This window comes from Agaricus bisporus, assembly GCF_000300575.1.
Source record: "Agaricus bisporus var. bisporus H97 unplaced genomic scaffold AGABI2scaffold_1, whole genome shotgun sequence".
NCBI lineage: Eukaryota > Fungi > Basidiomycota > Agaricomycetes > Agaricales > Agaricaceae > Agaricus > Agaricus bisporus.
Genome location: NW_006267344.1, coordinates 179,295 through 206,594, shown reverse-complemented (window position 1 = coordinate 206,594; position 27,300 = coordinate 179,295). Strand labels below are relative to the sequence as shown.

At 45.7% G+C, this 27,300-nt stretch overlaps 11 protein-coding genes across 11 annotated transcripts; 6 read left to right on the top strand and 5 right to left on the bottom strand.

The window, feature by feature from the left end:
- Positions 1-130: 130 nt before the first annotated feature.
- Positions 131-2,366, bottom strand: AGABI2DRAFT_62584 (hypothetical protein; the record flags this gene model as incomplete). The annotated part of the gene is made up of 8 exons (XM_006453776.1): positions 131-518; positions 567-1,154; positions 1,204-1,329; positions 1,380-1,432; positions 1,483-1,576; positions 1,629-1,657; positions 1,779-1,964; positions 2,022-2,366. The coding sequence occupies 8 exons, from the start codon at positions 2,364-2,366 to the stop codon at positions 131-133; spliced, it is 1,809 nt and encodes a 602-aa protein (XP_006453839.1).
- A 656-nt stretch (positions 2,367-3,022) lies between these two features.
- AGABI2DRAFT_189197 (hypothetical protein) lies at positions 3,023-6,668 on the bottom strand. The gene is made up of 13 exons (XM_006453775.1): positions 6,337-6,668; positions 5,938-6,285; positions 5,775-5,882; positions 5,625-5,723; positions 5,480-5,573; positions 5,304-5,431; positions 4,748-5,254; positions 4,303-4,698; positions 3,999-4,210; positions 3,907-3,944; positions 3,637-3,827; positions 3,408-3,551; positions 3,023-3,338 (listed from the first exon to the last, which is right to left on the bottom strand). Exons 1-8 carry the CDS (start codon positions 6,568-6,570, stop codon positions 4,429-4,431), a joined length of 1,788 nt encoding a protein of 595 aa, XP_006453838.1. The 5' UTR covers positions 6,571-6,668; the 3' UTR covers positions 3,023-3,338; positions 3,408-3,551; positions 3,637-3,827; positions 3,907-3,944; positions 3,999-4,210; positions 4,303-4,428.
- A 971-nt stretch (positions 6,669-7,639) lies between these two features.
- On the top strand, positions 7,640-7,941 carry AGABI2DRAFT_189196 (hypothetical protein). Its single transcript, XM_006453774.1, has one exon. The coding sequence runs from the start codon at positions 7,695-7,697 to the stop codon at positions 7,896-7,898; it is 204 nt and encodes a 67-aa protein (XP_006453837.1). The 5' UTR covers positions 7,640-7,694; the 3' UTR covers positions 7,899-7,941.
- Positions 7,942-9,996: 2,055 nt separating this feature from the next.
- Positions 9,997-11,045, top strand: AGABI2DRAFT_175607 (hypothetical protein). Its single transcript, XM_006453773.1, has 3 exons — positions 9,997-10,135; positions 10,186-10,697; positions 10,747-11,045. Exons 1-2 carry the CDS (start codon positions 10,063-10,065, stop codon positions 10,674-10,676), a joined length of 564 nt encoding a protein of 187 aa, XP_006453836.1. The 5' UTR covers positions 9,997-10,062; the 3' UTR covers positions 10,677-10,697; positions 10,747-11,045.
- A 1,521-nt stretch (positions 11,046-12,566) lies between these two features.
- AGABI2DRAFT_175606 (hypothetical protein) lies at positions 12,567-14,227 on the top strand. Its single transcript, XM_006453772.1, has 2 exons — positions 12,567-13,385; positions 13,438-14,227. Exons 1-2 carry the CDS (start codon positions 12,575-12,577, stop codon positions 13,959-13,961), a joined length of 1,335 nt encoding a protein of 444 aa, XP_006453835.1. The 5' UTR covers positions 12,567-12,574; the 3' UTR covers positions 13,962-14,227.
- Positions 14,228-14,350: 123 nt separating this feature from the next.
- AGABI2DRAFT_189193 (hypothetical protein) lies at positions 14,351-16,549 on the top strand. The gene is made up of 2 exons (XM_006453771.1): positions 14,351-14,570; positions 16,299-16,549. Exons 1-2 carry the CDS (start codon positions 14,372-14,374, stop codon positions 16,439-16,441), a joined length of 342 nt encoding a protein of 113 aa, XP_006453834.1. The 5' UTR covers positions 14,351-14,371; the 3' UTR covers positions 16,442-16,549.
- Positions 16,550-17,756: 1,207 nt separating this feature from the next.
- AGABI2DRAFT_196377 (hypothetical protein) lies at positions 17,757-19,285 on the bottom strand (the record flags this gene model as incomplete). Its single annotated transcript, XM_006453770.1, has 7 exons — positions 17,757-17,923; positions 17,977-18,040; positions 18,102-18,158; positions 18,228-18,368; positions 18,427-18,532; positions 18,588-18,839; positions 18,896-19,285. 7 exons carry the CDS (start codon positions 19,283-19,285, stop codon positions 17,833-17,835), a joined length of 1,101 nt encoding a protein of 366 aa, XP_006453833.1. The 3' UTR covers positions 17,757-17,832.
- A 960-nt stretch (positions 19,286-20,245) lies between these two features.
- On the top strand, positions 20,246-20,982 carry AGABI2DRAFT_189191 (hypothetical protein). The gene is given in 3 exon segments (XM_006453769.1): positions 20,246-20,603; positions 20,622-20,642; positions 20,699-20,982. The coding sequence occupies 3 exon segments, from the start codon at positions 20,441-20,443 to the stop codon at positions 20,842-20,844; spliced, it is 330 nt and encodes a 109-aa protein (XP_006453832.1). The 5' UTR covers positions 20,246-20,440; the 3' UTR covers positions 20,845-20,982.
- Positions 20,983-21,882: 900 nt separating this feature from the next.
- AGABI2DRAFT_139997 (histone H3) lies at positions 21,883-22,642 on the bottom strand (the record flags this gene model as incomplete). The annotated part of the gene is made up of 6 exons (XM_006453768.1): positions 21,883-21,934; positions 21,985-22,103; positions 22,160-22,309; positions 22,391-22,443; positions 22,508-22,532; positions 22,628-22,642. The coding sequence occupies 6 exons, from the start codon at positions 22,640-22,642 to the stop codon at positions 21,883-21,885; spliced, it is 414 nt and encodes a 137-aa protein (XP_006453831.1).
- A 1,505-nt stretch (positions 22,643-24,147) lies between these two features.
- Positions 24,148-25,043, top strand: AGABI2DRAFT_132592 (hypothetical protein; the record flags this gene model as incomplete). Its single annotated transcript, XM_006453767.1, has 3 exons — positions 24,148-24,538; positions 24,588-24,639; positions 24,692-25,043. Coding segments are annotated over exons 1-2 (182 nt in total), but the record flags the coding sequence as incomplete, so codon positions are not given.
- A 462-nt stretch (positions 25,044-25,505) lies between these two features.
- On the bottom strand, positions 25,506-26,645 carry AGABI2DRAFT_189187 (hypothetical protein). The gene is made up of 5 exons (XM_006453766.1): positions 26,391-26,645; positions 26,166-26,338; positions 26,016-26,112; positions 25,899-25,961; positions 25,506-25,847 (listed from the first exon to the last, which is right to left on the bottom strand). Exons 1-5 carry the CDS (start codon positions 26,632-26,634, stop codon positions 25,546-25,548), a joined length of 879 nt encoding a protein of 292 aa, XP_006453829.1. The 5' UTR covers positions 26,635-26,645; the 3' UTR covers positions 25,506-25,545.
- Between the last annotated feature and the right edge of the window lie 655 nt (positions 26,646-27,300).

Below are 27,300 nucleotides of genomic sequence, written 5' to 3'. Positions count from 1 at the left end.
AGTGTGCATCATGTGCGACGGGTCTCTCTAGTCAAAAAATCTTTCTCATTTCAATGGTCCGATATGTAATTCGTACGCCAAACCAAGTGAAAGCCTTCAACACATATCTAACAGTCCAATGCCCAATGAACTAACTCAACCCGTTCGGATCATACTCATATTCACAATAAAGCGGCACCCAAACCTTCTCCTTCGCCCTCTCCCTAACATCTTCCACTCTGACATCCTTCGACATCGCACTATTACCATCCCTCACAGCCTGTTCAGCCACCGCCACAGCAATTTCAAAATTGATCTTCGGCGCCTCTCGGAAATCAGGTAGAAGAGCTTTTCCTGAATAATCTCCTTCCCCGTCATTTGCTTTCGAAGTAGCAACTTGTTTCCTAATAGCTGGAGAGAGTTCCGCCAGTCGATTCGCGCCTGCTACGATCATCCTGTCTGTGATTTCCTTTGCTTTTGAAAGAACGGCGCCGAATCCGAGGCCTGGATAGATCAAGGCGTTGTTACACTCCGCAATGCTTGACTCACATTAATACAAGTTGAAAGGGAGATGCGAGGCTACTCACATAATCTCTTTTTCCTCCCCGTCAATTTTCACTTTTACAGGCGGAAATGGACTTCCGGTGGCGACCAATGCCTTACCCTTCGTCCACTTCAAGATATCCTCCGGTTTCGCCTCAACCAAATTACTCGGATTCGACAACGGGAAAACAATAGGCCTTTCGCAGCCACCATCCACCATCGTTTCAATAACCTCTTTAGTGAACGCTCCGGCTGCCGTTGAGCATCCAATCAAGACTGTCGGCTTCACTTTCTTCACAACATCCAACAACCCGACGTTTCCTTCCCAACCTTCTTTTGCACTTCTCACAAATCCTTCAAGTCTTCCTTTAACTTCGCCTACACCCTTAGCCATACCTCCACCTATATCATAGACGAGACCTTCTCTATCGACTAACCAGAATTTATCATTGGCTTCTTCTTTTGAGACTTTTCCGGATGCAACTATGGCGTCCCGAACTTGGGTAGCTATTCCTAGGCCAGCAGAACCAGCACCCATAATCACGTATCGTTGATTGGCTATTGAAGAAGAAGGGTTTGCGATACCGATGGCGGACATTATACCGGCGAGGGTAACTGCTCCTGTTCCCTGACTTTTGAAATTTATCAGCTCTTATTAATGTATAAGTGCAATGTGCTCACATGTCATCGTTGAAAACAGCGTGATCTTTCCTGTAGCGCATCAACAAACGATACGCGTTTCTAGCTGCAAAATCTTCGAAATGAAGGACGCAGTGAGGGTAATATTTCCGGACCAACTGAATGAATCTAGGATCAGGTGTTAGCCGTAATTTGAAAAACAGGTGAGCGAGGCTTACTTGTCAACAAATTGGTCGTACTCCTCTCCTCTAACTCGGGGGTGCTTCCATCCCTACACAGAAAAGATTAATAACATGATATAAGACATATCGAGCAACTTACGACATAGAGTTCATCGTTCAAAAGCTTCTCGTTATCAGTGCCAACGTCTAACATAACACTCAAACACCTGGCTGGGTCTATGCCTCCAATCAATCTAATGCGAGCGTCAATCCTCGTATATGCTATGAGAAATAAGGTCTCCTTACGTATACATAGCTGATTTCGCTGTAGATATCTTTCCAAGAACATCAGTCTAAAATGCTTAATGATAAGTTTAATCAAATTGACCCACCGCGATACCCTATTCCAATACCGTTAATTAGAAATAAGAAGGGATAGAGAGACATGACGCTTACTCCAACACCTTGGTCACCGATTCCTAGAATGGCTTCCGCATCCGTACACACGACAAGGTCAATTTCATTCCCTTCTTTAACTGTCTGATTCAAGAAATCCTCTTCCATCGTTTCCTGATCGCCCATCGTCAAATACAAACCTCCACTCCTCCTAAATAAATGCGAATACTCCGCAATCGCCTGTGCCTATCACCTCATTGTTAAGAACGCGTCAAGTTGTAATGCAGAGAGGACAGAACTTACTTGAGTAGGTGTGTAAATAATTGGCACTAGTTCCTTCAAATGCCTAGCAATCAAGGCATAATACAAAATCCAATTCTGGTCTTTCAAACTCTGCAAAAAAGTGTTCTTGCGAATAGGTTCCGTGCGTGAATTGAGTTGCTCATAAGCGCGGGTAACTTGTTCATCAAGCGTGTTGACTCTCGAGGGTAAACGGCCAGTCAAACCGAATTCCTTTCTCTCTTTATGAGTAAAGGAAGTGCCTTTGTTGAACCTAGGATGAGTAAGAAGAGATTCTCCTCGAAGAGCGACTCGTAGAACGGGAAGAGTGTGTTTGCGAGTCTCTGTGAGAGCTCTGTTGGCCGCCATGTTGGATGTTCTAAGAAGACGTGGTTCTGGTCATGCATGATATCATCGATAGGTCCAAATCTAAATTTAGAGTAGTAAGAGATTTCGTGAACCGGCTAGCAACTGAGCCCGACCGTCATTAAACATACTTACTATCGTTGGAAACATAGTGATGTTTGAGTCTCTCATCAACCTTTACATCGATTCCAAAACCAGTCCAAAACCAGTCCAAACCGTGGGCTTTCCTGATCCGTCACTCGGTTCATCCCGATAATTTCCCGCGGTCATAAATACCGCCACTCCTGTGAGCCAAACCCCGAATAAGTCCATAAATACATCAACATCTGGAATGAGCGCGGACGCACTTCAACCACAAGCGTAGACATGCTGCCGGGACTTCCGGCGATGATGTTTCTACACCATCTTCATATTTTAACCGCATCCGTACCGAAAATGAAGATACGAGTAATTACCGCCAGAATGCAGATGATATTTATGTATTCGAGTCTCAGCCTCGTTAACAGCATAGCTTATCTGACCGCGCTTCGTTTTAGACAAGCCGAGAAAAATGCACATGAAATGGTCTGATGTGGCCTGCCTACGTCGTACATGTTAAGTTGGTACAATGCGACTTCCTGGGAAGCTGGCACTGTAACTTTGATAGTGAAACAAACCACTGCTGAAAACAAGCTATCATTATTCGCGCAAGCATACATATACACACATCAAATGGAATAACACGGTAGTACCCATGTTTCTAAAACATTATATGGAGTAGAGAATTGGGGAAAGTAAAAAGAAAGAATATTAGAGGGACGGAACGTTAGGGAGTAAAAGAAAAATCACATTCAGCGGAGGCTGAGAAGAAAAAAGAAAGCATTCTATTTTTCCTCAATAGGGATTTCGATCAAACTTCCCAAAAGACCATCACCACGCTTCCAGGAGCGAACAGCCAGCAAAATGCACATGGCAAAAATGAATGTCAGAAGGATCCTACAACGATAGAAAAACCAAAGACGTCAGAATTTTTTTGATGTATGAAGTACACGTGGTAAAACGTACCAGTTTATGTATCCAAAGGCTATCAACGCGTTGAGTTGACCACAATAGTTGAAGATGGTATTGGTAGAGCAATTCATTCCACCTCCTGTTGTTTGCGTCAAAGCCGAAGCACCGGCTATCCAAATTACCCAAGTGATGAACAGGCTATCAGGAAAAAAAATCAGAAAAGAACCATGACAAAAACATAAGCGAAACAAAATTTGAGACTCAAAGAGAGTAGGACACGTACAAGACCAAATGAACCAGAACACTAGAAGCCTTTGAACGCCTCGCGAACGTGAACAAAGACATCACAATCGGCGTCAAAAGAACGGTCCATGCTGATACGAAAAGGAAGTATCGAACACGGTCTCGTTCTGCGAGACTTTCAAAGTTATTCAGGTTCTCATAACGACTAACAAGCCAGCCAGAGATCGATAGCTAATGGTGATGAACGCCACAAATGACAAGAATGTTAGCATGTGCATGCAGCGCCCTTAGGGAAGACGCAAGGACGTACGGTGATGACTCCGAATACAAAGACGAAGCCAAAGAAGACTAGAAAAAAGTATCGTCAGTCAAAGATACAACGACGAGGAAGAAAATACGCACAAGGGTAAGTTCTCTGTACGGCTTTGTCAAAACTCATCTTGGCGGTCTTCTTGGCGGTCTAAATGGTATGTGGTTGGACTTTGGGTATTCGACGAAGGGATCGTCAAGGTCGTAGCTCTGATTATAAGGACAATCGTTGAGCAGGAGTCGTGCCGTTTAGTGATAGAGACAAGTGCAAGTTGAGCAATTGGCGAAAAGCAGTCCTTATTCTACTTCAGCCGCTGACGTCAGCTCCCGCGATAACATGATTAGGCGACCCTCGGTTTGCTACTCGGTGCTCCCGAGGCTGCTTAAATATGCTCACCTGAGTCCAGGGGCGCAATGGCATGCTCGCAGCAGACGTTGTACCCGATTCTGACCCGAACTATCGCCTATGAAATAAAATTGAGACATGCAAAAATACAATTCTATTTCAAACCACAAAATCAAATCAAACCAGCTTTCCAGCATCCCACTCTCTATAAGTCTTCGTCTCTTTCAACCATAACACCAGCTCATCTCTCTTCACTTTCGTGCCTTGATCCGCACTTTGTACTTTGACCTTCTTCCCATCCACTAATTCCCATTTCTGCTCCTTCACGGTCACCAATCCAGCTTTTAGTTCGTCAGCTCCTAAAATGATAGCGAATGGGGCTTCGTCCTTCTCTCCTGCCGCAAATTGCGCGGGGAGTTTAGGTTTGTTTTTCGCTAAAAAGTCGGTCTGGAAGAATACAATGAGAAAAGAACAATAGAGAGAAGATAACACGAACCTTGATCCCAGCATCTCTCAGCATACTCACCAGAGCTACACGCTCCGTCAACAATCCATCTCCAGCGGCCATGACATATACCATCGTCTCCTTGCTCCTCATTCCTCTCTCAACCCACTTCGGCCACAACAAAGCAAAGATCCTATCCATGCCGATACTCACACCAACGCAAGGAAGGTTTCCTTTGTTTTTATCTCTATCACCCGCAGCGGCAGAACTAAACGATCCAACAAGTCCATCATAACGTCCGCCAGCAGCTATTGAACCAACGCCGACTTGGGATTCGTCTGTCTCTTCCTCTCCTTCCTCTCCATCGGCGGCTTTCTTTTTGGGTTTCTTGCTGTCTTTCTTCGTGGGTACGGGAGGGGCAGGATCTGCTGAGGGTTGACCGCCACCAGTTTCTTGGGCGGCTTTGAGCCAGGGAGGAGCGGAAGCTTCAACCACGACCTCATAAATAATACCGGTATAGTAGTCAAGGCCGCGGGCGAGTGACATATCGAAGGATACCTTCGCTTCCAATTCAGTAAACAAGACAACCGAGATCTACGACGCGAACCTTATCGATAACCTTGTAGGCTTGAAGTAACGACACCAACACCTTCATCTCATCTAAGCCCTGTTTTGCACTAGTATTTGCTGCAATAGCCGAGTCTGATCCGAGTTTGTCGATCAACTCAGCACCGCCTGTAGGTAACATCATTAGAAGTCCAGGGGGCTTGAGAAACGACTGACCTTTCATCTGCACATAATCGCCAATCCTATCAGCCACGACGGCATCGAGACCTTTCTCCACGGTCATCTCCTTCTTTACCTCGGCCCAAAGAGACTAAAACGCGATATTTCAGCACGTGGCTGATGGAATTTCGAGATGACCCACTTTGTCAAGTTTATCGACTGCCGAGGAAATCGTCCGGATCTTCTCTTTCGGTACACCACAAACTTCGAAAATACCATCAAGAATCTTTCGGTGATTGACCTAAGATGCGAGTAGGCGGTGTCACTTGCGACGGCGGCTGGCGAGTCATACCTTGATGGTAAATTCTCCGACCTCCAGTCTGGTCATAATGGTACACAGCAGACTCAAAATTTCCGCGTCTGGAATCATGGTATCCCAGGTACCACAGATATCGAAATCCTATCCAAACGTCAACGCCGACCCTTGAGCAAACTAAAGATAACATACAACTCACAGCTTGCATGAATTCTCTCATCCGACCTTTCGACATAACAGGGTTATCTCTTCTATAAACCTTGCCCACTTGCCAAATTTTACTTTGGGTGTTGGTGCCTCCAATCATGGCTAGGTATCGCGCGAGAGGAACGGTATGATCATAGCGCAATGCCAATTGTTCTCCTCCCTGATCCATCAGGTCAAATATAAGTTTCGAGTCTTCTCCATACTTGTCCATAAGTACGTCTTTCCGCTCAAAGACTGGTGTGTCAAGAGATGAACCACCGTATGTTGTGAAACAGTCTTTAACGATTTTTTCTATGTGTTCGCGACAGAACATTTCGCCCGGTCCATAATCTCTAGTGCCCTACCGTAATTAGATGAATATTCGTATGACTCGAATGATACACACCCTTACCTTGGCAGTTTTGAGCAAGAGTCGTCCCTTCTTCTTTCCACCGGCACCATCCTTGGCCACGTCATCCTTCTTAGACTGCCCAAGAGTTTTCTTGAGTTCGCTAAGCTTTTTCCTCGCATCTTCCAGTTCAGGCGATCCAGCCGCGTGCTGTGATCTAAGGGTATTGAACAGTGCTGTCTGTTGGGTGACCTGTTGCTCGAGCTGCTCGGTGCTTATCGCAGGAGTTTCGGACATTGAGCTCTGAGAACTGAGGTGTCTCTTGGATGGACGGGACAGCGAAACTCGGACGGCGAGATGATATCGATGAGAGAAAAGTCGTTTTGAGCCATGGCGAATCATCCACAAAATAAAAAAAAGTCGATTATTCCCAAATTGGGTTTGCAATTCTATCGTGGGAATGGACCGGGTGATCTATTTGTTTTTAACTCGAACAAACATTACCGCGTTCATGCATCACGACTGCTAGTTGACTTTTGACTCTGGTCTCGTAAACTCCTCGCAATCGATACCCCCTACCCTGTCGTTATTTATACAAAAGACTATAGACGGCGGCCGGATTCCGAAATTTTTCCTACATCTCACCATAACACCGCCAACGTTCTATGCGACCCCATTCGCAGGCGTAGTGTCGCATCCTCGTAGGCATGTGGGGGAGGAGCCAACCATTTCTCAAATTTCCTTTCGGCATATTACCTGCACGAATGTAGGGCTCGAAATCGCGGGTGGGTCATTGCGTTCGGATCGGCACCCACCTGTTTAGGCTCAAAAATAGATTCTTGGACGTACACAGCTACCTGGACATCTCCAGAGCGGGGCCCATGATTTCCAGGTGAATCACCGAGTGGTTCAACGAAAATTTTTCTGTCGTACATGCTCGGGGATTTATTCTTGCATTTTTCAAAATATTAGGTCAAGTCGCTAACGGCAACATGTCACCATTCTCTCAATTCTAATTTTTACGAACCCTTGACCCGTTATTTCTGGCTCCTCAGTCCTTTGTGCCGATGTCATCAAGCTTACTCGGGCAAAGACGGAGGACATTGTCGTGTCCAAAATTTGCTGGCTGCTGTTGTCTAAAAACTCACCTTCGCGGTGATCACTCAGAGTTTATATTGGAATTCAGGCACAGGAGTGCCTTGGAAGTTTCAGTCCTGTGTCATATCCTCACAGAAAATGGTTATATCGCTTAGCAGATCAAGAGTCTTTTGGCATTGGAATCTCGTGCTGTATCATGCTTTGCATCCTTCCGCTCTTTCTCGCCCGTCCATCAACACCAGTGTTTCCCCTCGGGAGGCGTGAGGGACCTCGTTACAATTCTATGCGATAACATTCCCCGTACTCCACGCCTTTCTCATTACATGGAAATTACTCCACTAGATCTACCCATCCCCAACTTGACGTTCGCATCCGCGTCGGCCGTAGACCAAATTATCTCCGGAATTTTTACAGCGATTATAACACTCAGGGCAGTACTAGGGTTGCTAGTAGAGGAGGACGTCGCTGGCTTGTCAATACAATCACCCCCAAGTACTTTGTTTCGGTCATTAACAAGTTCAATATGATCAAACTTTGGATTATGACCGCGAGTACCGGATCATAACCGGGATTATAATCACGGTTCTGAAAACTATCTCGCCTTGAAACACGGCCGCAACCAGACCGGAACAAAGGGAAAGAAACTCCACATGGTTTTAGGATTGATAATGAGAAGCTATTAAAGTTGAAGTGCCTTGAGCGACGGTGGTGTCTTAGGAAGTTTTCAACTGATGTAAGCTGGAGTGTGGGGCATGGGAATATGGACGTCTTCGGCTATGCTCGAAGTGGTTGGCAGGAGAATAGACTCTGTAGGCAGAACGGGTTTTGGTGTGGCTTTGATTTTGATTTTATTACTACTTTTGATCCCTGATACCGCTACAGAAGCGAGGATTGTGTTCCTTCGTTGCTATAAGCGCAAGAAGAGAATTGTCGTCGATGGCGGCTAGTTTTTTTACCTACAATGTATCCGACGGTAGGTTGATGGTAGTGGAGGCCGATTCGGGATGCTACCGCTATCATTTCCAAGACCAACTGTCAATACTCAATTGTCAATACTCAAAAGACATTGAAGGGAGCTATGTTTAGCATAACTAAGTATGAGATGTATACTGTTGTATTCACTGTGGGTCATTTACACTTTTCTGGGATATGTCAGTCAGGAACAACAAACTCGGAAACACCGGAACCGAAGTTTCATATTGACCGACAGGGTACAACACGAATTAATGCCATAAGGAAGAGGGCGCCGGGATCTCGTACCCACAACGCGCGTATGGTAATCGAAACCGACCATACTGTCTGGTGTTCATATTTTTCAAGGATCTACCTCACATGGGTTTTACAATGAGGGCAGTCTTAGTTGGATGAAATATTGATTGTTGTGATGTTAGAGACCCTGATCTATCGTTAGCAAGGAGACGATGCGTGTGCCTGTTTCCCCCGCGTCGATCATAATGGTATCAGGGCTGATAAATCAGAGGCAAGCTCAGAGGTATGACTTCGACTCCCTACTGTACTAATCGTAAGTTGTGAGCATCGAACAGCTGAACTGATCAAATGATGCATGTTTTCATGAGATTTCTTGAAATAGTCTCGTCATGTTTTCTCTCAGTACTAACTATATCAAGTAATAAGTCGTGTAAGGACCCCGAATGGTCTTATATACGTTGAATCTCCAAAAGGAGTCAGTTTGGGGGGGTGAAGAATACCCCTTGGGACCACATTAATGAGAATGTTCAAGTCTGCCATCAAACAGCATAGGAACTTTGACAAAGTCCGTGCAAAACTCTTGATATCGAGATCCACTAGATATATTATCCGGGGTCCTGATGTTTAATGAATGCCAAGGAAACCGTTGTTGATTCAGATTCAATGCCGAGGATGGCCCCCATTCCTGTGACTGATCATGAGTATTATTTATTACCATTGACGGAATTCAAACAAGGAGTTGTCTCAAGCTTGTGTTTATTAGCTTTTTGTATATTTTATTTTGTTTTACGTTGGGAAATCTTTGCTGTGTGTGATGGATTTGAAACGGCTAGAGCGAGTAACAAGCTATTCCAAGCCCACGCGCCAATTTAATCAAACGTTCATGCAACATTCATCACGGAATAAACATTGTTGGTGAAGCATTTCATCCGACTAGGTTGTCATCAGCTTGTGATCACCTTTCAGCCGTTGACAGTTGTGGTCAAATGCTTCTATGGGGCTTCTGCGGACGCGGCCGGAAGCGGTTATTTCGGTCACCGACCGCCACGTGATGGGTCACCATGACCAAGCAAGGTTTTGTCGCCCACAGCAACGCATCTGAAGACTGAAAAGTTGATATCCAAGCTCGATAGTGAGCGTTCTGACCTCAAGTCCAATTTTACTACTTATGCCGCTCTGTTTTATAAGTTCAAACGACCGGAGGGTAGGTTCCGATGTGGTTTTTGGAAGTTTGTTAAGTGACCGAGCGGACTGGGGTGTGGGTGGCAGTGTGAGTCAACTCCTTGGTCATCCATGCCCATCGGAGATATCTCGAATCTGGTATCACTTTTAGATGTAGTCAATGACTATCCAATCTGCATTCACGTCGTACTATATAATCAGTACGTGATCAATCCTATTCGTTACCGTACAACTCCTGTGTAAAGCACTCTCCTCTCTTCGTACTCTCCTCTCAGTCCTTTACTTGTACTCTCATCCACCATGTCCCCTGAGCGTAGCCAACAAAACCTCACTCGTCTTGGTCTCTTATCCCTGTCTGTGACGGGAACCCTTCGTATGTACCTCATCTTTGACAAGCATGCAACGTACTCAGTCATCATACAGTCAATATGAGGTTGAAGTCCATCATTGACCCATATTATTCTCAATCTCAAGCCATCAGTGGCGAGGCGCTTTTACGGGTTCTAACGAGCGAAGAGTACTCCAACGTCGATACCCGTGATCATCATCGTCTCCTCCAATGTTTCTGTCTCTCCATCTCTTCGCTAACACACGGTTTCCCTTCGGACTCTAAAATCGTGAAATTCATCTATGCCACCGCCGCCGTCTTCTCCGACCCGGAACAGGAGGAAGCGGTACTTGGTGCAATGCTTCAAGTTATCACCGCCGGCTACAAAAAGCTTCAGAGCGAACTTGCGGTGGCTCCCCTGTCAACTGAACAAGAGCTCCATGGAGCACTTTTCCGTCAAATCTATGTGACCGTGAAGAGGCTTGAAAGGATTTTGACTCAGCATAATGAAATGCGGAGTGAGGGGCATGCCCAGGATATGACACTCCGCCTGCAACAATCAAAAATGTATGCCGTGGCCGCATGATAGATGGCCTTAATTACCAAGGTAAAAGCTCCTCATATACCCAAACCTTCTTCTTTCTGACACGTTTTAGATTATTATTTACAGACTTCAAGTCCGATACACATTTCATTCGCGGACTTCGTTCCCCTTATACCATTTGCACAGCTACCAATTTATCCCATCGACACTCACTTAAATTCAACATACTTATTTTGTTCGCTTTTTACTCTATGCATCATTCCTATCCTACACCAATACCCCAACACACGTTTCTCAACTCCTATGGACCGCCCGGCATGGCGAATCAAGACTCAACATACCCCCTATCACCATCATCGGCGAATGCCAAATTTGGAACCACTTGTAACCGATATGGTGACGCCACGTCCATCATACATTCGAAGATATTTGTCAATTCAATCTTCCTTCTCATAATCCGATTGTCAAAATACGAGCCGGAATGCCACGTTGACTTTTCAATTCTCTTGGCTAAAGAGGAGATTGTTCTTATGACGAATTCTATAGTATCGGATACTGGCTTCCCAGGTCTTCGGTTTCAATTCTCTTTGAATAGGTTGCACAGTTTCCTTTGACATCGCAGCACCAAAATATCCCACCACTTTTGTTCTTCATTTGCTCTTTCCCTCATACTTTTTCTTGCATCTAATATGTCAAAATATTCTGTACTAGATTGTTTGTTGTAAAAAAACTGCCGTAGAAGTTAATTCCACTGTCAATTTAATTCTGTCTTTTGATTCATTCAATTGTAGTGGGTTGATGGACCTAAGATGACGTTTGGGTGACACTATCATTTATTTAGATACGCAGTGTCATGGCTATTTATTGATCATAACGCAGCTGTCGCATTGACTGAGCAAGTGGATACTACATATATAGTATACGACTCATGATCATGAGGGCTGGCTGGGCGTTTGACTGGCTTCGAGAATTCAGAAATTGAGTATAGTAATCTTTCTCCTTATAGTGGTACACATGACAACACTTGTGCCTGACACGACGCATACAACGTTTCGAACATGATGAGCGCGGTCCGTGGCAGTATAACATCGGCCGAAGGACCATGAGACGTTGCGTTTCCTTGTAACGGTTACTAGCTGTTACTAGCCCGTCCACGAACAGGGGAGTAGCCTGTTTACGAACTTTTAGTTTCGAGGGTACCGATATTGTCAAATTCGACCCCTGTTCATGGAAGAAAGCGACATGGCTCGGGGAGCAACCGGTGCAAAATATACATTTCTCATGATCACCCAGGACGATCCAGTTGACGAATTGCGCGCTTCTGCTATGTCGGAAGTAAGATTTTCAATCGAGCCCTGTATCGTCTTCCGAAGCGGACCGCGGACAATTTGATAATTTGATGAGCCACAGAAGATAGCCTACATCGGAGCGCTGATTCCCGTGAGCACTCATGGAAAACAATACGATCATGTGGGAATTCATTGTGGCGATGGTGATCCAGATAAGAGCGATAAAGTTTCAATGCTGCGATACATGCTTCGACCACGTCCCAGGCTTTACGCTCAACAATGAAACGAACCGGCAAGATAATAAACAAGTACCGAGGGAAACATGATCACGGGGGTTTGGTGCACCGGGGTATGATATAAGGGACCGCGGTAAGTATGTCGCTCCATTAGGGTCGAAAAGATATGTTTGCCACCTCTTTCGAATCTGCTTGTACACGAGCTGTTACCTTGACTTGGAATAAAATTACATATTTGGGTCATCAGGAGTACAATAGAAATTATGCAAAAAAAATCGGCCGGGGATACTTTGCGTTCGTCAGAGAAGAAAGTCTGTTTGACATATGGATGATATGCGGGGGGACAGAACATCAGTAAGTTACAACATCTGGAATGACTGGTTTCGCTTCCCACGATGCATCTCACCCCTCCATCATGTCTGCTCCCCCAGTACCCCTCCTGCCGGTCGAGCTCTGTCATGAGATAGTATCGAACCTCCGCGATGACCTTGCTGCACTGCAACGATGTGCTCTCGTCTGCGCAACTCTCCGACATATCGTGCAGCAGCATCTTTTCGCCGATATTACCCTTTTCCGGTTTCCTGTTACTACAATTCCGGGTCGCGAAATTCATGAAAAGCAGTCCAACGTGAATGCTGAAACTCGTTGTTCATGGCTGCTCCGCCCTGCTCACTCTCACCTTCTTTCCCACGTACGCCATCTGAGATTGCAATGCTTCCCCCCTCCAGGCCATTCCACACCCGATCCTTCATTCATCTCGGCTCTCGAACAAATTCCAGCGCACAATTTGAAGAAAATAACAATTCTCAGGCGGTACAGAGATGATCCTTTGTCGGATACAGAAGATATCATACGCAACGTGTTACGGCGCAGTACTGTGCTGGAGGAGCTCAATCTAGAAGAAAGGCGTGTTTTGGCTTCTTACTTGATGACGTGTTCGCCTTCTGTGCAAACGTTGAGGGTTCACGGAACTGAATTTGTTGAGGATGAAGCTGGGCTTGTAGATGCGTGGCCCAAGTTGAAGTCGTTGATTTTTCCGCAGAGGCTATTACCCGAGTGCCTTTTGTGGATGATCATGGGTAGGATGGAGGAGAAACATAGTGTGTTTCCCTCGCTGAAACTTTTGTTCTTGGGAGATGAATCTAAAGAAGTGGAGGCCGTGAACGAGGTTCTGGATATGTGCAAGCAAAGTCTATGGTCGTTCGTATACACACCATATTGCTATAGTAAGCCGTATTTCCCGAGGTTAGACTAAAACTGACCAATCACGTCTTTCAGGTTTCACGTCCTACCCAAACCCTTGTTACAACCAAAATGGAAATGTGATTGAATACACCGTCCCTCCGACGCTCCGCACGCTAGCAATCAAGTGTCCTGTCATGCTAAAACCTGCATCTGGGACTTATCCTAATTCATTCGGCTGGCTCATTCACACCTTCCGTCAACTCAGTCGACAATCGTGTTATTTAGAAGAACTTCACATCAAATTCTTAACAACGCCGCAGATCGAGAGGCTCGATGCCTTGTTTCCTGGAGGGTTTCCCGTCGACTCGTGTTTCCACGAATTTGATCAATTGTTGTCTGACGAGACGCGATTTCCTGCTTTGAAGAAGGTTTACTTGACAGTCGGCAGACACTATCTTAACCTCTTCGCCCACCCTGGGACTCTGCCAAATTTGAATAAGATGGGATTAGTGGGGGTTATCTACGAGGAGATCTCGACGAAACAGTTCTGGGCATATAACACAAAGACTTTGCTTCATGATCTTCCTTGGGATGGGTGGTCGTACTCGTTTGTTTGAGAACAATACGCGTTCTTTCTAGTCCAGTCTAGCCTACATGTTGGAACGTTGCATTGGGGTATTTTTAGAAACCTGCTGTCAAGATATGGATTTAAGCGAGCCATGTTAGGAATAGTGCGTTCTTGGATTGTTTTTTCGGCTTCCGGTTTTCTGTCTTCCTCTCCGTTTCGCCACTCTATCGCCGTTCGGCTCCAGTCAATGTGCACCATAAATTCGCGTCGACTACCGTTAAACGCCTGTCCCGACTAATCGCATCACTCGACATGCAGGCTCAACTTATTTTGCATGCTTCTAGCTCTATTCTCAAACGCCGCAAAGCTCGTTACCAGGATATAAAAGAGGCTTGTTCACGCTGTTAATTTTCTTCATCACTCACTCCAGAGTTATATCTTCTTCATACCTCGAACATCATGAAATTCGCTCTCTTCGCTGCTACCGTTGCCTACACGATGATTGCCCTCGTTGCGGCATCACCCACACCACAACTTCCAGCTCTTCCTAACCTCGGTGGCGTCGTTGGTGGCCTGCCCGTCGTTGGTCCCGTTGCCGGTGGCCTTCCCGTCGTCGGCCCAATCGTTGCTCCCCCTGCGCCTGCACCTGCGCCTGCTGGGCCCGCTGACGAGCCTTGAACGGGAAACATTAGTCCCTCTTGGATCGATGCGTGAAGTACGTCCGTCTCATTATTGTCGCGTGGCAGTACATTAACGCTTTCAATTATTAGGACTCTGTGCCATACCAAGTTGTTCGCAAGGCTGTCTGTCTCACGGGACTTTCTATACGTCGTTTACATCTTCATGACTTCTTAGCTCGGGAACTATTGGATCTTTTTTGTTTGTTTGTTATGTATGCGTCATTTGTATGTCTATATTCCGCACGATATACGATTGCGATGACTCAGCTCATAAGTCGGAAGTCTACGCTTGATTCATAAATGTGTGTGGTGAACTTGAATTCGATGTCCGATATAATTAAGATGGCGATGGAGTCATACACGTCTACAATGTTGTTTTTTGATAGGTTTCGGTGGAAGCGTTAAACGTATTGACGGATTTGTTGCGCACATCCTTTGATTAATAGTGAGGCTATTCCTGGAGTGTTTTGTAGTCTTAAACAGACCGTAGATAGATGAGAATACCGTGTCACCGGGGGAAATCTATCAAGTTTCCTCAGTGACGGCTCTTGGGACATTGACATGTTCGGGGAAAAGACGTGCACTCCAGCCCGAGTATAACGGTCTTATTGTGTGATCCTCTGACATTACTGACAAGTACTGAACCCCGAGTCCTTTAGGCGAAACACCAATATCCCTTCGTCTTGGATGTTCTACCCCTTGATTTCTGAATCATTTATTCTCGACCTCACGGCGGGTCAAATTATGATAATTAATCGAGTGCTGAATAACATGACTGTACCGGTGCAGTGACGAGAATAAAGTTGAGCTGATCGAGTAGAAGTTAATTGAAATATGCTCGCCCGCAAACTGTATATCTTGATGTCTGTATCAATTCACCCCAACACAAAAAGCTGGCACTTAAAAAAGGAACGGGTGATACAAGTGCAAGAAACATTGTTCATGGAGGTTTAATAATCGGGGGGCAGGCTCGGGACCTCCTCGATACCGAGTAAAGTCGCTAGTATTGGACAAGTATTGGAGAGAGTCGGATGTTCAGAGATGACGCGGTTTCTGGTGCTCAATTGAACGGGACAGAGCGGCGATAGAGTGACGGACAGTGAAACAGAAAACGGGAAGCCGAAGAACAAAAGTTGGAGAACGCACTAGTCCTGACATAGTTGCCTCAAATCCATATCTTAGGTCATACTGTTTAATTCGGGCTGTGGTGACACAAAATTCCCACGTACCCACGTAGTTCTTCGGCTCGGAATCAGGAATCACTGGAAGGATCAAATTTCCCGATTTGTCAAAAATTTATCCTTATAAAGGACATCGGAAGAATGGCCGTCCTCGTCAGATCCAAATTTATCACACATATTTGTCAGTTAAATGTACACTTCCGATTCATAGCCAAGTCGACGCAATCGTATATCGTGCGGAATATAGACATACAAATGACGCATACATAACAAACAAACAAAAAAAGATCCAATAGTTCCCGAGCTAAGAAGTCACGAAGATGTAAACGACGTATAGAAAGTCCCGTGAGACAGACAGCCTTGCGAACAACTTGGTATGGCACAGAGTCCTAATAATTGAAAGCGTTAATGTACTGCCACGCGACAATAATGAGACGGACGTACTTCACGCATCGATCCAAGAGGGACTAATGTTTCCCGTTCAAGGCTCGTCAGCGGGCCCAGCAGGCGCAGGTGCAGGCGCAGGGGGAGCAACAATTGGGCCGACGACGGGAAGGCCACCGGCAACGGGACCAACGACGGGCAGGCCACCAACGACGCCACCGAGGTTAGGAAGTGCTGGAAGTTGTGGTGTGGGTGATGCCTCAACGAGGGCGATCATCGTGTAGGCAACGGTAGCAGCGAAGAGGGCGAATTTCATGATGTTCGAGGTGTGAGGAAGATACAACTCTGGATTGAGTGATGAAAAAAATCAACAGCGTGAACAAGCCTCTTTTATATCCTGGTAACGAGCTCTGCGGCGTTTGAGAATAGAGCTAGAAGCATGCAAAATAAGTGGAGCCTGTTAGGTGTCAGGCTTCCTCGATGTCGAAGTGATGCGGGTAATGGATAAAAAATTGATGCAAATTCGCTGCACGTTGACTGGAGCTGAACGGCGATAGAGTGGCGAACGGAGAGGCAAACAGAAACCGGGAACCCGAAGAACAAGCCCCTAACGCACTAGTCCTGAAGTAGTTCGCTTAAGTCTATATTATTGGCCTTGGGAGAGTTTTTACATACATCGCAACTCCACAACCTAAGCGCAACATACAGGCTAGACCGCGGGTTAGGAACCGATTGAATTGGAATAAGTCCCGAATGCACGTTTTAGCCAGACGGGGCACTTGATTACCAGCCTGCGTAATGTTGGAGGGACGGTGAGAGAATTCACCTTTCCGTTTTGGTTGCGACAAGGTTTGTTTAAGACGTAAAACCTTACAATGACAGGATGAATCAGGTCTATTGAATCCAACCTCGGAAAGCAGGGCTTATTATAGCAATATGGCGTACATACGGAACGACCGTAGACTTTGCTCGCAGATATCCAGGACCTCGTTAAGGATGTAGCTTCCTCTCCCAAGAATATAACCCTCGGCGGGGGGATAGCACGCTATGATTATCTTCCCATGAGAATCCAGATTAGGGCGCTCGGGCATTGAATAAGCTCTGCGGAAAAACCAATGACTTCAAATTGGCCAACACTTCGGATTCGAATTCGCGCGCTATCAGTGCCCTCGACTATGCACTCAACACCAAAGTTATTCCGGCAGTCGATTCCTCCAAAACTGCTGTCGGTTACATACTGCCGCTCCGCAAATCGCTTGGCCAGTGGGGGCTCCTCCCGCTCGCCCCCCACTGGTAGCAGTCCTGGTGGCGATGATAATGGTAATGGTGACGCTGGCAGGGCCGGAGTTTCGGTCCCGGTGACGGTAGTATTTCCTCTGGTAGTAAACGGTGGTGCTTCTGGTGACGGTGGTGGCTTTAGTGACTCTTGCGCTGCAGAGGACTGATGCCTGATAGGAGGAATGGGCACATTCTAACGAGACATCTTAGTCTTTGAATTGACCTTTTCCCTACGGGTACACCGATGATAGAAGGTCTTCCTGTGTGCAAGAGACCAGTAACTCGGTGCTCTGTTGATGATCAAAGTGAGAACAAACTGAATCGCGATTCCAATGGAATTTGAAGAATACATTGCTTGTAATGTCGCAGTATCCTACAACAGATGGTTTGTATGCATTCAATAAGCACTTGCTCCCCCGGAATGACCGTTAGGGAATATGTTGTTGAAGAGTTCGGGATAATGAGTAACGGCCGTATCAGGGTGACTCCTGTAAAGATCTCGTCAGGGGTATATTCGACTGTTCGTGAATGAATAACTGACTTTACTCGTCCAATCAAGTTAACATGACCCGAAGGTTCCCTATCAAATTCTGTAAAATTGACCGCTGGAATTGTGTGTTGAATTACACGAAGCATAGCGGGGTAAAGTTCATTCGATAAACTTACAGTCGGTTGCACCAACCGTTCCTCGCTTGTCGCGTAGCTGGAGTATTTCAGGGGGGACTTTCAGGAGAATATGAAAACACGGTGGTTAGCTGTAGTTGAATAATCTCTGCATACGCAAGAACGCACAGTCAAGAACTTCATCGACAAGTTTGATGGTTAAAGAGATGTTCTGAAAAAAAGGCACAGAATATCGTGGCGTGTCGCCTTTCGGCGATAAAACCCTATGCGAGGTCGCCCGTGCAACGCCTCGAGTGACAAATTCGAAAGCTGCAAAATTGAGCGGTCGTTCGATAGTACTTCTAGAATACGCGACCAGGATCCATACCTTTACCGATGTTGATAACAAATGTCCCTGGAATAGGAGGAGCGTCTATCCATTCCCCAGAGAGATTCTGCACTTGCAAACCTCGATGAGGTGAGGCTTGCAGAAGCTGATAAAACACCTGTAAGTGTGTCTATGGGTGGTGGCAAGTTTGGGATACAAACAAGAGTAAGGAAGCCTGCATCGTAATGCGGACCCACTCCTTGGTCGTTACTCCCTGTAATAACGGGATACTTGACGATTTTTCCACGATGTTGCATCATGTCCTGTGTGTCGTAGAAATGTTCCAAGCCCTTTGGCCCGAGACCAAGTGCCTCCGCCAAGAGCGAACTGAATTTATAGCCAAGTTGCTCAACTTCTTCAAGGTACGTTTCCATAGTTTCCCTAAATCCAGGAAGTAACTCTTCGTCAGGCCACTTTATACAAAAGTCAGCTCGTCGCGGAATGTGTCGAGTGACCTACCAGAACGTACCTGACTTGGACCCCAAAGACGATAATAATCCGGGTCTCCCTTCTGCCAGCGACACTTATGCTTCGTACCAAAATCAAACTGTTCACGCTGGTCAACCTGACCCTTGGTAAGTTCAGTCCCCAAACGTGAGTATCCAAGGAAGTGCTCCGAATTTGGCATCTTTATTTTATCCTTCGCTTCCTGAGGTAGATCGAAAAGTTTGGGTATGTAGTAATTCATGAGTTTGTCTACAATCTCATGCCGCACAGAATGATTCTTGAGGTAGAGAAACCCGACGTTGATGAGAGCATGTCGGAGCTGAATGATGAACGTATTCCGTCCCGCCGCGCTGGAAAGCAAAGCATAATCGAGGACTGGAACACTGGAGAAGTTGCTAGCATTGGTGTGCATGGTGGTGATAAGATGAGTGTTGACGTTGAAGTGACACTGTCATTCAGCTGATCATGTTTTCTGCAGCACATATGACGCGATCACACATCCCATAAACATCACCGGGCCGGGTTTCCCCGGACCTCTGAATAGGCTTGGCCCATCCATCCATGTAAGTTTTAGTAGTTTAAGCGATTATACTTTTCAGGCTCCAAAGACGATCTCTCTAATCTATTGTTGTATAATCTCAAATCTACCTAGCAGGTGGAAGCTATCCCGGATAAAGTAACTTCCGAATCGAAAACGGAGGCACGGACTTATGAGCACATGATTCAATATTATATTCAACGGTCAACCCAAAGAGCGAGCCTTGGCAACATACCATAATTTTTATTAGTGAGTCAATCTTCGATTAATGCATCACTCAAAGTCGAAGAAGTTAATTTATGGATTCGTGGTCAAAGTTGAAGTCATTGATTCTCTGCAGAAGTTCTAATACTTCACCATTACAGATACTCTAGGCTTGACTAGTCCTCGTGTGCCCGCGGACGATGTCATTCTTGAAGAGGACGCGGGGCTATGAGAACATCATCTTGGCGAAGTTGTATCGGGCATATAATGCAAAGATTTCTGTCACCGACTCTCCTCCTGGAATGTGTGGACGTATTCGTCCCTCTGAGAACTCAGGATAAGCCAGACCGCCCCACGCCTGATCCAGTTTAGGTCTAGCCTACATGCCAACTACATTCCATGCTTCGATCGGTCTTCGAGCGCCGAGTTGCAATTGTATTGCAATACATGTAAAAACCCTCGAAGATCAATGAATGAATTGAAGTGAACAACGCTAGAACTAGTGCATTCTTGGACTATTCTTCGGGGTTCGGTGTTCTGTTTCAAATTTTCGTCTTCACCTCTCTATCGCCGCTCCGCTCTGTTCAACATACATGGAATCCCCGTCAACCCCTACCCGCTGGACGCCATGTAATATTAGCCGCAACACTCGACATCACGAAGCCAAGACTCCGTTCATTTTACCTGCTTCTAAACCCGTCCCCAAAACCCCGCCAAAATCAAGCCCAAGCCATTTACAAATTTCTAGCGCATAAAAGAAGCCTGGTCAACGCATTTTTCTCATCGCGCACCCGAGAGTCACTTCTTTCTCATTCCTCGTCCATCATGAAATTCATCCTCTTCGCTGCTACCATTATCTACACAATGATCGCTCTCGTTGAGGCATCACCGGCACCGGCGCCGCAACTGGGCGCGGCCGCCGATAGTATCCTTGGTGGCTTGCCCGTCATTGGCCCTATCATTTCTCCCCCTCCCCCTGAAGACGGTTGAAAGGGAAACAAGGGGCTTCTTTGGATTGACGACTGCAGTACGTCCATTTACATCATTATCATGTAGCAGTGTATCGACGCTTCAAACTACTAGGACCGTGTGCATCACTACTTCTGTACGCGAGCCATTCATGCCACAGGAGCTTTCTATACTTCACTTTCATTTTCACTGGACAATTATTGAGCCCATTCGTCTCTTATACATGCATTTTTTGTATGTCTATACCCCGTGCAATTTAGAATGAGGACGATTAGATCTAGTTTTGGAAGTTCATGCTCTGTCCCCTGTTTCAGTTTATTCTCAGCACCAGCTTTTGTGTCGGAGTGAGTTGTATCTCGGTGAGGCGGACGGCATGCGACTCCAACAAAACAGATCCTCGAGTTATTTGGAGGGAAAACAAGAGGTTGAATACAGTGGACTCGATTGACCATTCAAATTGTTTGGGTCGAAAATAAGTAATTCTAGGATGTTTTCAATCTTCAGTCGTGGGTTACCATTTCAACGACTATTTGTCACGATTTATTTTATGAATCTTCACTATCTACGACTACAGCACGGGGCAAGAGAACCACTTCTGTCAATGATGGCCCATGAATTACCATTTTGTATTTTCGGGGACGTGGCCAACATTGAACAAGGCACTGAATGGCGGTTACGTCCACAACGTCCTGGGACCCATGAGACAATTCATCATATAGTTCCACATTTCTCAACGATTCGATAATGTAACGGTATAAAATCAATGAACGATACCCTGACGGATCGAACGAAAGTCGGAGTGACATTGGTTGTCCCCAAGAAACTATCAGAAGGAATTAGGATAAATTGTTCAACTATCCAGAGCTCCGCATACAACTATTACGGTAACTAACTAAGATACCGGCTTATGTAATTCGTAATCTTTCTTTGGTTGTCTACTCGTTTCCTTGTCTAGCTACGAATCCACCAATACACACGCATCTCACACAACTCTTTCACAACACCAAACTATATCAAGTATCATCACAAATCTCCTCTATTCAAATTCTACAAATACACACCCCCACTCCAAGTCAAATCATCAATACCTCAATAGCCAAGTGAGTCAATCAAGTTAGCGGGGCCGCGATAAGCAGAAAATATTAAAAATCATACAGAACGGTACAGGCACAAAAAGGGGGCATGAGAGTAGAGAGAGCGAGAAATAATACGCGGGATCGAAAAACAAACAAGACAACCAGTAGACGACGTTATATGACCAAAAGTGTATACTTTATGATACAGTGTTATGGAGTCATTTAAGACCTCTCGCCGCGGAGACGCCTGGCAAGGGCAAGATCCTTGGGTTGACTAAAGGATGGCGATGAGCAAAGAGGTATGTCAACAGCAAAGGAACGTACATGGTAACACGCTTAGCATGGATAGCGGCCAAGTTGGTGTCTTCAAAGAGAGAGACGAGGTAAGCCTCAGCAGCTTCCTGAAGGGCCATCACAGCCGACGATTGGAAACGAAGGTCAGTCTACAAAACATGAGTCAGAACTCATTCAAGTCACATCACAACAAAACCAAAATCACCTTGAAATCCTGAGCAATTTCACGAACAAGCCTCTGGAAAGGAAGCTTGCGAATAAGGAGCTCAGTCGACTTTTGGTACCTTCTGATTTCACGGAGAGCGACAGTTCCGGGGCGGAACCTGTGAGGCTTCTTCACACCACCAGTGGCAGTCTGAAAAAGGAAATCATGGCGTGAGTATTGATCCAGGTCCAAAACACCACATCGTCAATTAGACGATGACGATGAGCATACCTGGGCGGTCTTCCTGGCGGCCTTGGTTGCGAGTTGTTTACGAGGGGCTTTGCCTGGAAACAGAGAAAGAATGAGAATGAGGTCGAAAGAAGAAAAGTTGTAAAATAATGCACGTACCTCCGGTAGATTTGCGGGCGGTTTGCTATAACAAAAGGTAACACGATGAGCACAACGTCAACGACAACAAGAAGCGTATAACGACAGTGTTGACATGAAAAAGGAAAAGAAGAAACATACCTTGGTGCGGGCCATTTGCAGCTAAAGTCGACGAAATACGAATGGTTTTGAGAAAAATTGGCGTAGAAAGTGGTGGGCGGGAACAGAGATGGGGCGAGAATTGGAACGGGGCTTCAAGAAATGAGACCCAGTTGAAACCCCCAAAACAACCAGGAATATTCTCACGCTCGAGGAAAGCGCACGAGCCATCGCAATCTGAGCAATTTTTGACTCGGAAGATTGCTCGAATATCTTTCTCCATTTTTTCTTACTTCTTTTTCTCTTACAACTTGACATAAAACTTGGTAAACCTCATTTATCTATGTTAATCTATATTCTGGTATTTTATTGAGAGGGTAGGAGGAGTGGAATAGGTCTCAAATGAAAGAGTGCTTTTGAAGGATGGATGTTTGTCGAAGTCGCGCGACGCATCTTGGCTAACCGGAACTTGCCGAGGGCCACAACAATAACAAAACTCCACCACCCACCGAAATGAAACTACAGTTTCACTGCCCTCGTGCACACAGCCCAAGTTAAATGACGCGGGCACAAGGGTGTAATGTATTGTTGAACAAAGGGAAATTTATACTCGTCTCACGAACGAGGATTTCGTGCATTTCTCGTGCGGCAAAGTTATACTATACTTCCTTTTATGGCAAGGTACTTTAGATATGTCAGCTTCCTCTCCGACCCTAAGTATTCTTATCGGCACAGGTTTCAAGGTTTGTTAGGCCCGGTCAGTGTGAACATAACTATTATGGCGTACTCGTCTCTCTATCCACCCTCCCGTGATCGCATACACTCGAAACCAGACTTAGCATGAACCATATCACAAGCCCTTATCTTCCAAACATCCAAATCAAATCACTGATCAGTGTGCGACCTGAACATCTTTTTCCTTCCTATTCCCATTCACAAATTTCTCAAGTAACATAGGCCTGTCCAGGGCCTGTCACTTGTCAGTAAGTAGTAAGCAGTATATTTATCGTAAACCGATCAGCGCAAACACGTGTCCATGATACATGCCCGGAATTCCGCAAAAAATGAACTCCTGAGTCCTCTTGACCTGCCAACATAAATAGAAAAACGTTCTAAAAAAAAATCGGATCCGAAAAAAGACCTCTTCCCCGAGAGCCCGAATATATATGGATTCACTCTCCCGAGTAACCGAGGCAACACGAAATTACTCAAGTTACTCACGTAAGTCTTCACCCCCTCAAAAACATTCTTTCCAACTGTTTTTTTTTTTATTAAATCAGTACTGTAACTCCAATATTCCATCCAAGAAACAACAAAAGATCAATGCTCTACATACATACATAACAATCTATAACAAAAAAAAATGAACAAAAAAAAATATTAGTATATCCTATATGAGGGAAGGGGTATCCGATAAACAGAAAATCGAATGAACTTCAAAATGAGTGTGAGTGTGTTTTTTTTTGGGATGCATGGTATAAAAGCCTCGTCGTGGTCTTGAAACAAGAATAAGAAAGTCCAAGAATGAGCGAAAAAAAAAAAATCATCATCAATCCGTGATAAAAAACCCGTCATTCATCCACACATTTTTCGTATGCCGGAGGTGCATCATCCTCACTCCGTTCATCATTCCTCCTCAAACTCGGTCCAATAACCATCCCCTCCGTCTCTAAACCTGACGGCACAGGGTCTGCAACAGTTCGTTCATGATTTTGACTCTGCAAACGATTCTTCTCAAGCGGAGAAGACGGTAAAGCGGACGGTAATATGGGGGAAGAAGAAGAAGGTATCGTTGGGGAAGAAGACTGTGAAGACAACAATGGGGAAGAAAATGAAGTTGATGAAGTTGATGAAGAAGAGTCAAAAGTCGGATAAAGAAGTGTTGATGATTGTGGTATTGATAAGGATTCCGTACGTCTCGATGACGGCCTCGTATCGTGCGGTAATAAAATTCTTCGTTTCATCATTATAGTGTACTTGCAGGCAAATAACTTGAACATACCTTGTATCCGTCCAATCGCCTGTTCGCGTCAGACTCTCCCTCGAGTGATTCACTATCTCTGACATTAGCCAAAACACACAAATGGGTCAGAAACATAGACTGACCATTAGATGATATCACAATCGAAGGTATCAACACCCCCGCACTATCTCCATCCAGTGATCTCTCCACATTTGCATCCTGATGAGCAAAAATAACATCAGAATTCGAAGTCCCTTCTTGGCGCAGTCTATTATTATTATGACTATTATCCTCGCTTTCAGCGCGATGTGTTAATTGGATAGATCGATGATGGGGTGAGGGAGACGAAATGGGTGATGATGATGGGGTAGGTGTATGACGATGAGGGTGATGATGATGCCGGGTAGGAGAATCAAGACGGGGAGAAGAAGGGCGGTGTTTGTCAGGATCCGACGGGGTAGGTGTCGTGGGTGGCAGGGATCGGCGACTACTCCTATCTGGAAAAACAACAAGAGAGAATAAGTTTATTCTGCTATACACGAGTGTGATACACGTACCAGAGTCCTGGAGAAACTCGGACATGCGAATGGCCCGTTCTTTCTGCAGCCTACGTTTGCGTTTGCGAAGAAGCCAGAGGGTAGCGATGCAGACAGCGAGGAGAACAAAGCCAGCGAGCGAGCCAGCGATGACGGGTGTCGCTCTCATCGGGCGGGGCGAATTGGCGGGCGATGACCTGGGGGAGAAAGTGAGAGGGTGTCGGGGTAGAAGATGGCAAACCTTACATGAGGGTGGTAGTCAGCTGGCAAGGACAGAATTAGGACGGCTCTCCGGCTCCCATCAGAGCTCTCACACTGGTCCCCTGCGCCGGCGGCGGCGACGACGAGCTGCATGCTGAGGACGTCGAGGAGCAGAAGCAAGATCAGCAGCTTGGCATCGCTGCCCCCGTCTTCTCATCAGCTTGGCACTCTCACCATATCAGTTACATTATAAACCTATTCTACTTGCGAGCAAACGTAATCTTAATCTTGTTCTCCCCATCCAGCTTGTAGTTGTGCAGCGCATCCTTCGCCACCCCCGCACTCCCCTCATCCACGTACTCGACGAACGCAATGTCCTTTTTCGTCGGTATCATACGCACCTCGTACAAATTGGGATACTGTGAGAATAGCGACATGAGCTGGTCTTTTGTGACGCTCTCTGGCAGATTCTGTAAGAACAAAATCTTGTTTGGCGGCAGATACTCGTCTGGCATCTGTACTGCGGGTCGCTTCGATTGCGGCAGCGCAGCCCCACCGTCCACTGCTAGCAATTAATACGTGTACAGCGAGTCATGCGGAGAAAAAGACATACTTTCAGCAGCCATACGCTTCAACCTGAATTTTGATTTTATCGGATTCGTATACCGAGTCGCTTCTATCCAACATATCAACAACCACCTCGTCAAAAAGAAAAAAGAAAAAATCATACTTTTGTGCTCATCCCTCCGCTGCTTATGCTGATCATAACTCTCAGCATCCAATTTCTTCACCACAGCGTCTGACCTCGTCTTTGCAAACGTGATTTGCTATTTAAGTGATTAATTAAAAAAAAATTAGTAGATATGATAGAGAAACGCACCATAGGTTTCGAATATAAAGGAAATCGTTGAACATCCTTCATCGCCTTTCTCGCACTATCCACCGAATCAAACGACACAAAAGCCTGTCCCCTCATCCTCATATTCCCATGCGCAACCACATCCAACACATCGCCATATGACTTGAACAATCCTCTCAACGTCGCTTGCAACACTGTAACCCAATCAGCGTCCTAATCCATGAGTCAAACAGATATAACACGTACCTTGCGGTTTCACTTTTTCATTTAAATTCTGGATGTACAATGTTTCGCATGGATTCTCTTCTACAGCAACGACAACAGGCGTTTGTCCGTCTACAGCTGGACCAGTCGGAGTAGTATCCATAGGTCCTTGTCCAGGAATTGCCGGTGGTGGCTGACCCGGCACAATCTGGCCACCAGGCACGAACGCAGGCTGCGGTAGACTCGGCTGTGGTTGTTGAATTGGCGGTGGACTAGGTTCGGCCATTGAAGTGGTTTGTGATCGAGCAACTCTGACTGACAACTGATGTAGGTTTGTCCTTATTTTACAAAGCCGTCTATCTACAACACAGACACATCATTGAACACCATTCCTTTCCGTTGCTTCAACATTCTCACATATCTCTGCACCACCGCCCCTGTTACCAATCTACCATTTCTCCTCATCTCAACCTTCTTCAACCTCGGAAATCGAGTCGGCGATTTAACATCTTGAAGTATCCCATCCACAAAATCAGATCCACAATCCGAAAACACCATCCTCTCAACCGCATAATCATCCGCAAACACCTCCCCACTAATAACCGTCCCAGTCTGTCCCACTCTCGAAAACTCCAGATCCGTCAATGTCAAAGCCACACGACCAAAAAACCCAACAATAGAACGTAAATGTCCCGAAAAATCCACCTTTTGATCCCATTTCAACGACTTTAGCGACGGAACAGTCAAATGTGTGATTATCGCCGTCTGCCACGATAAAACAAAAATATCCTGTGGTTTACCGACAAACCATTCGAGTGTTTCAAGATTCGGCAATGGGATGGTTTTATTAGGAAAATTGCTGTCTTGACCATCTACACCCGCAAATGGATTCGCAGGATCTTGTACACGGTCCAAATATTCCAAATGAAGGTATTTGAGAAAAGGACATTGG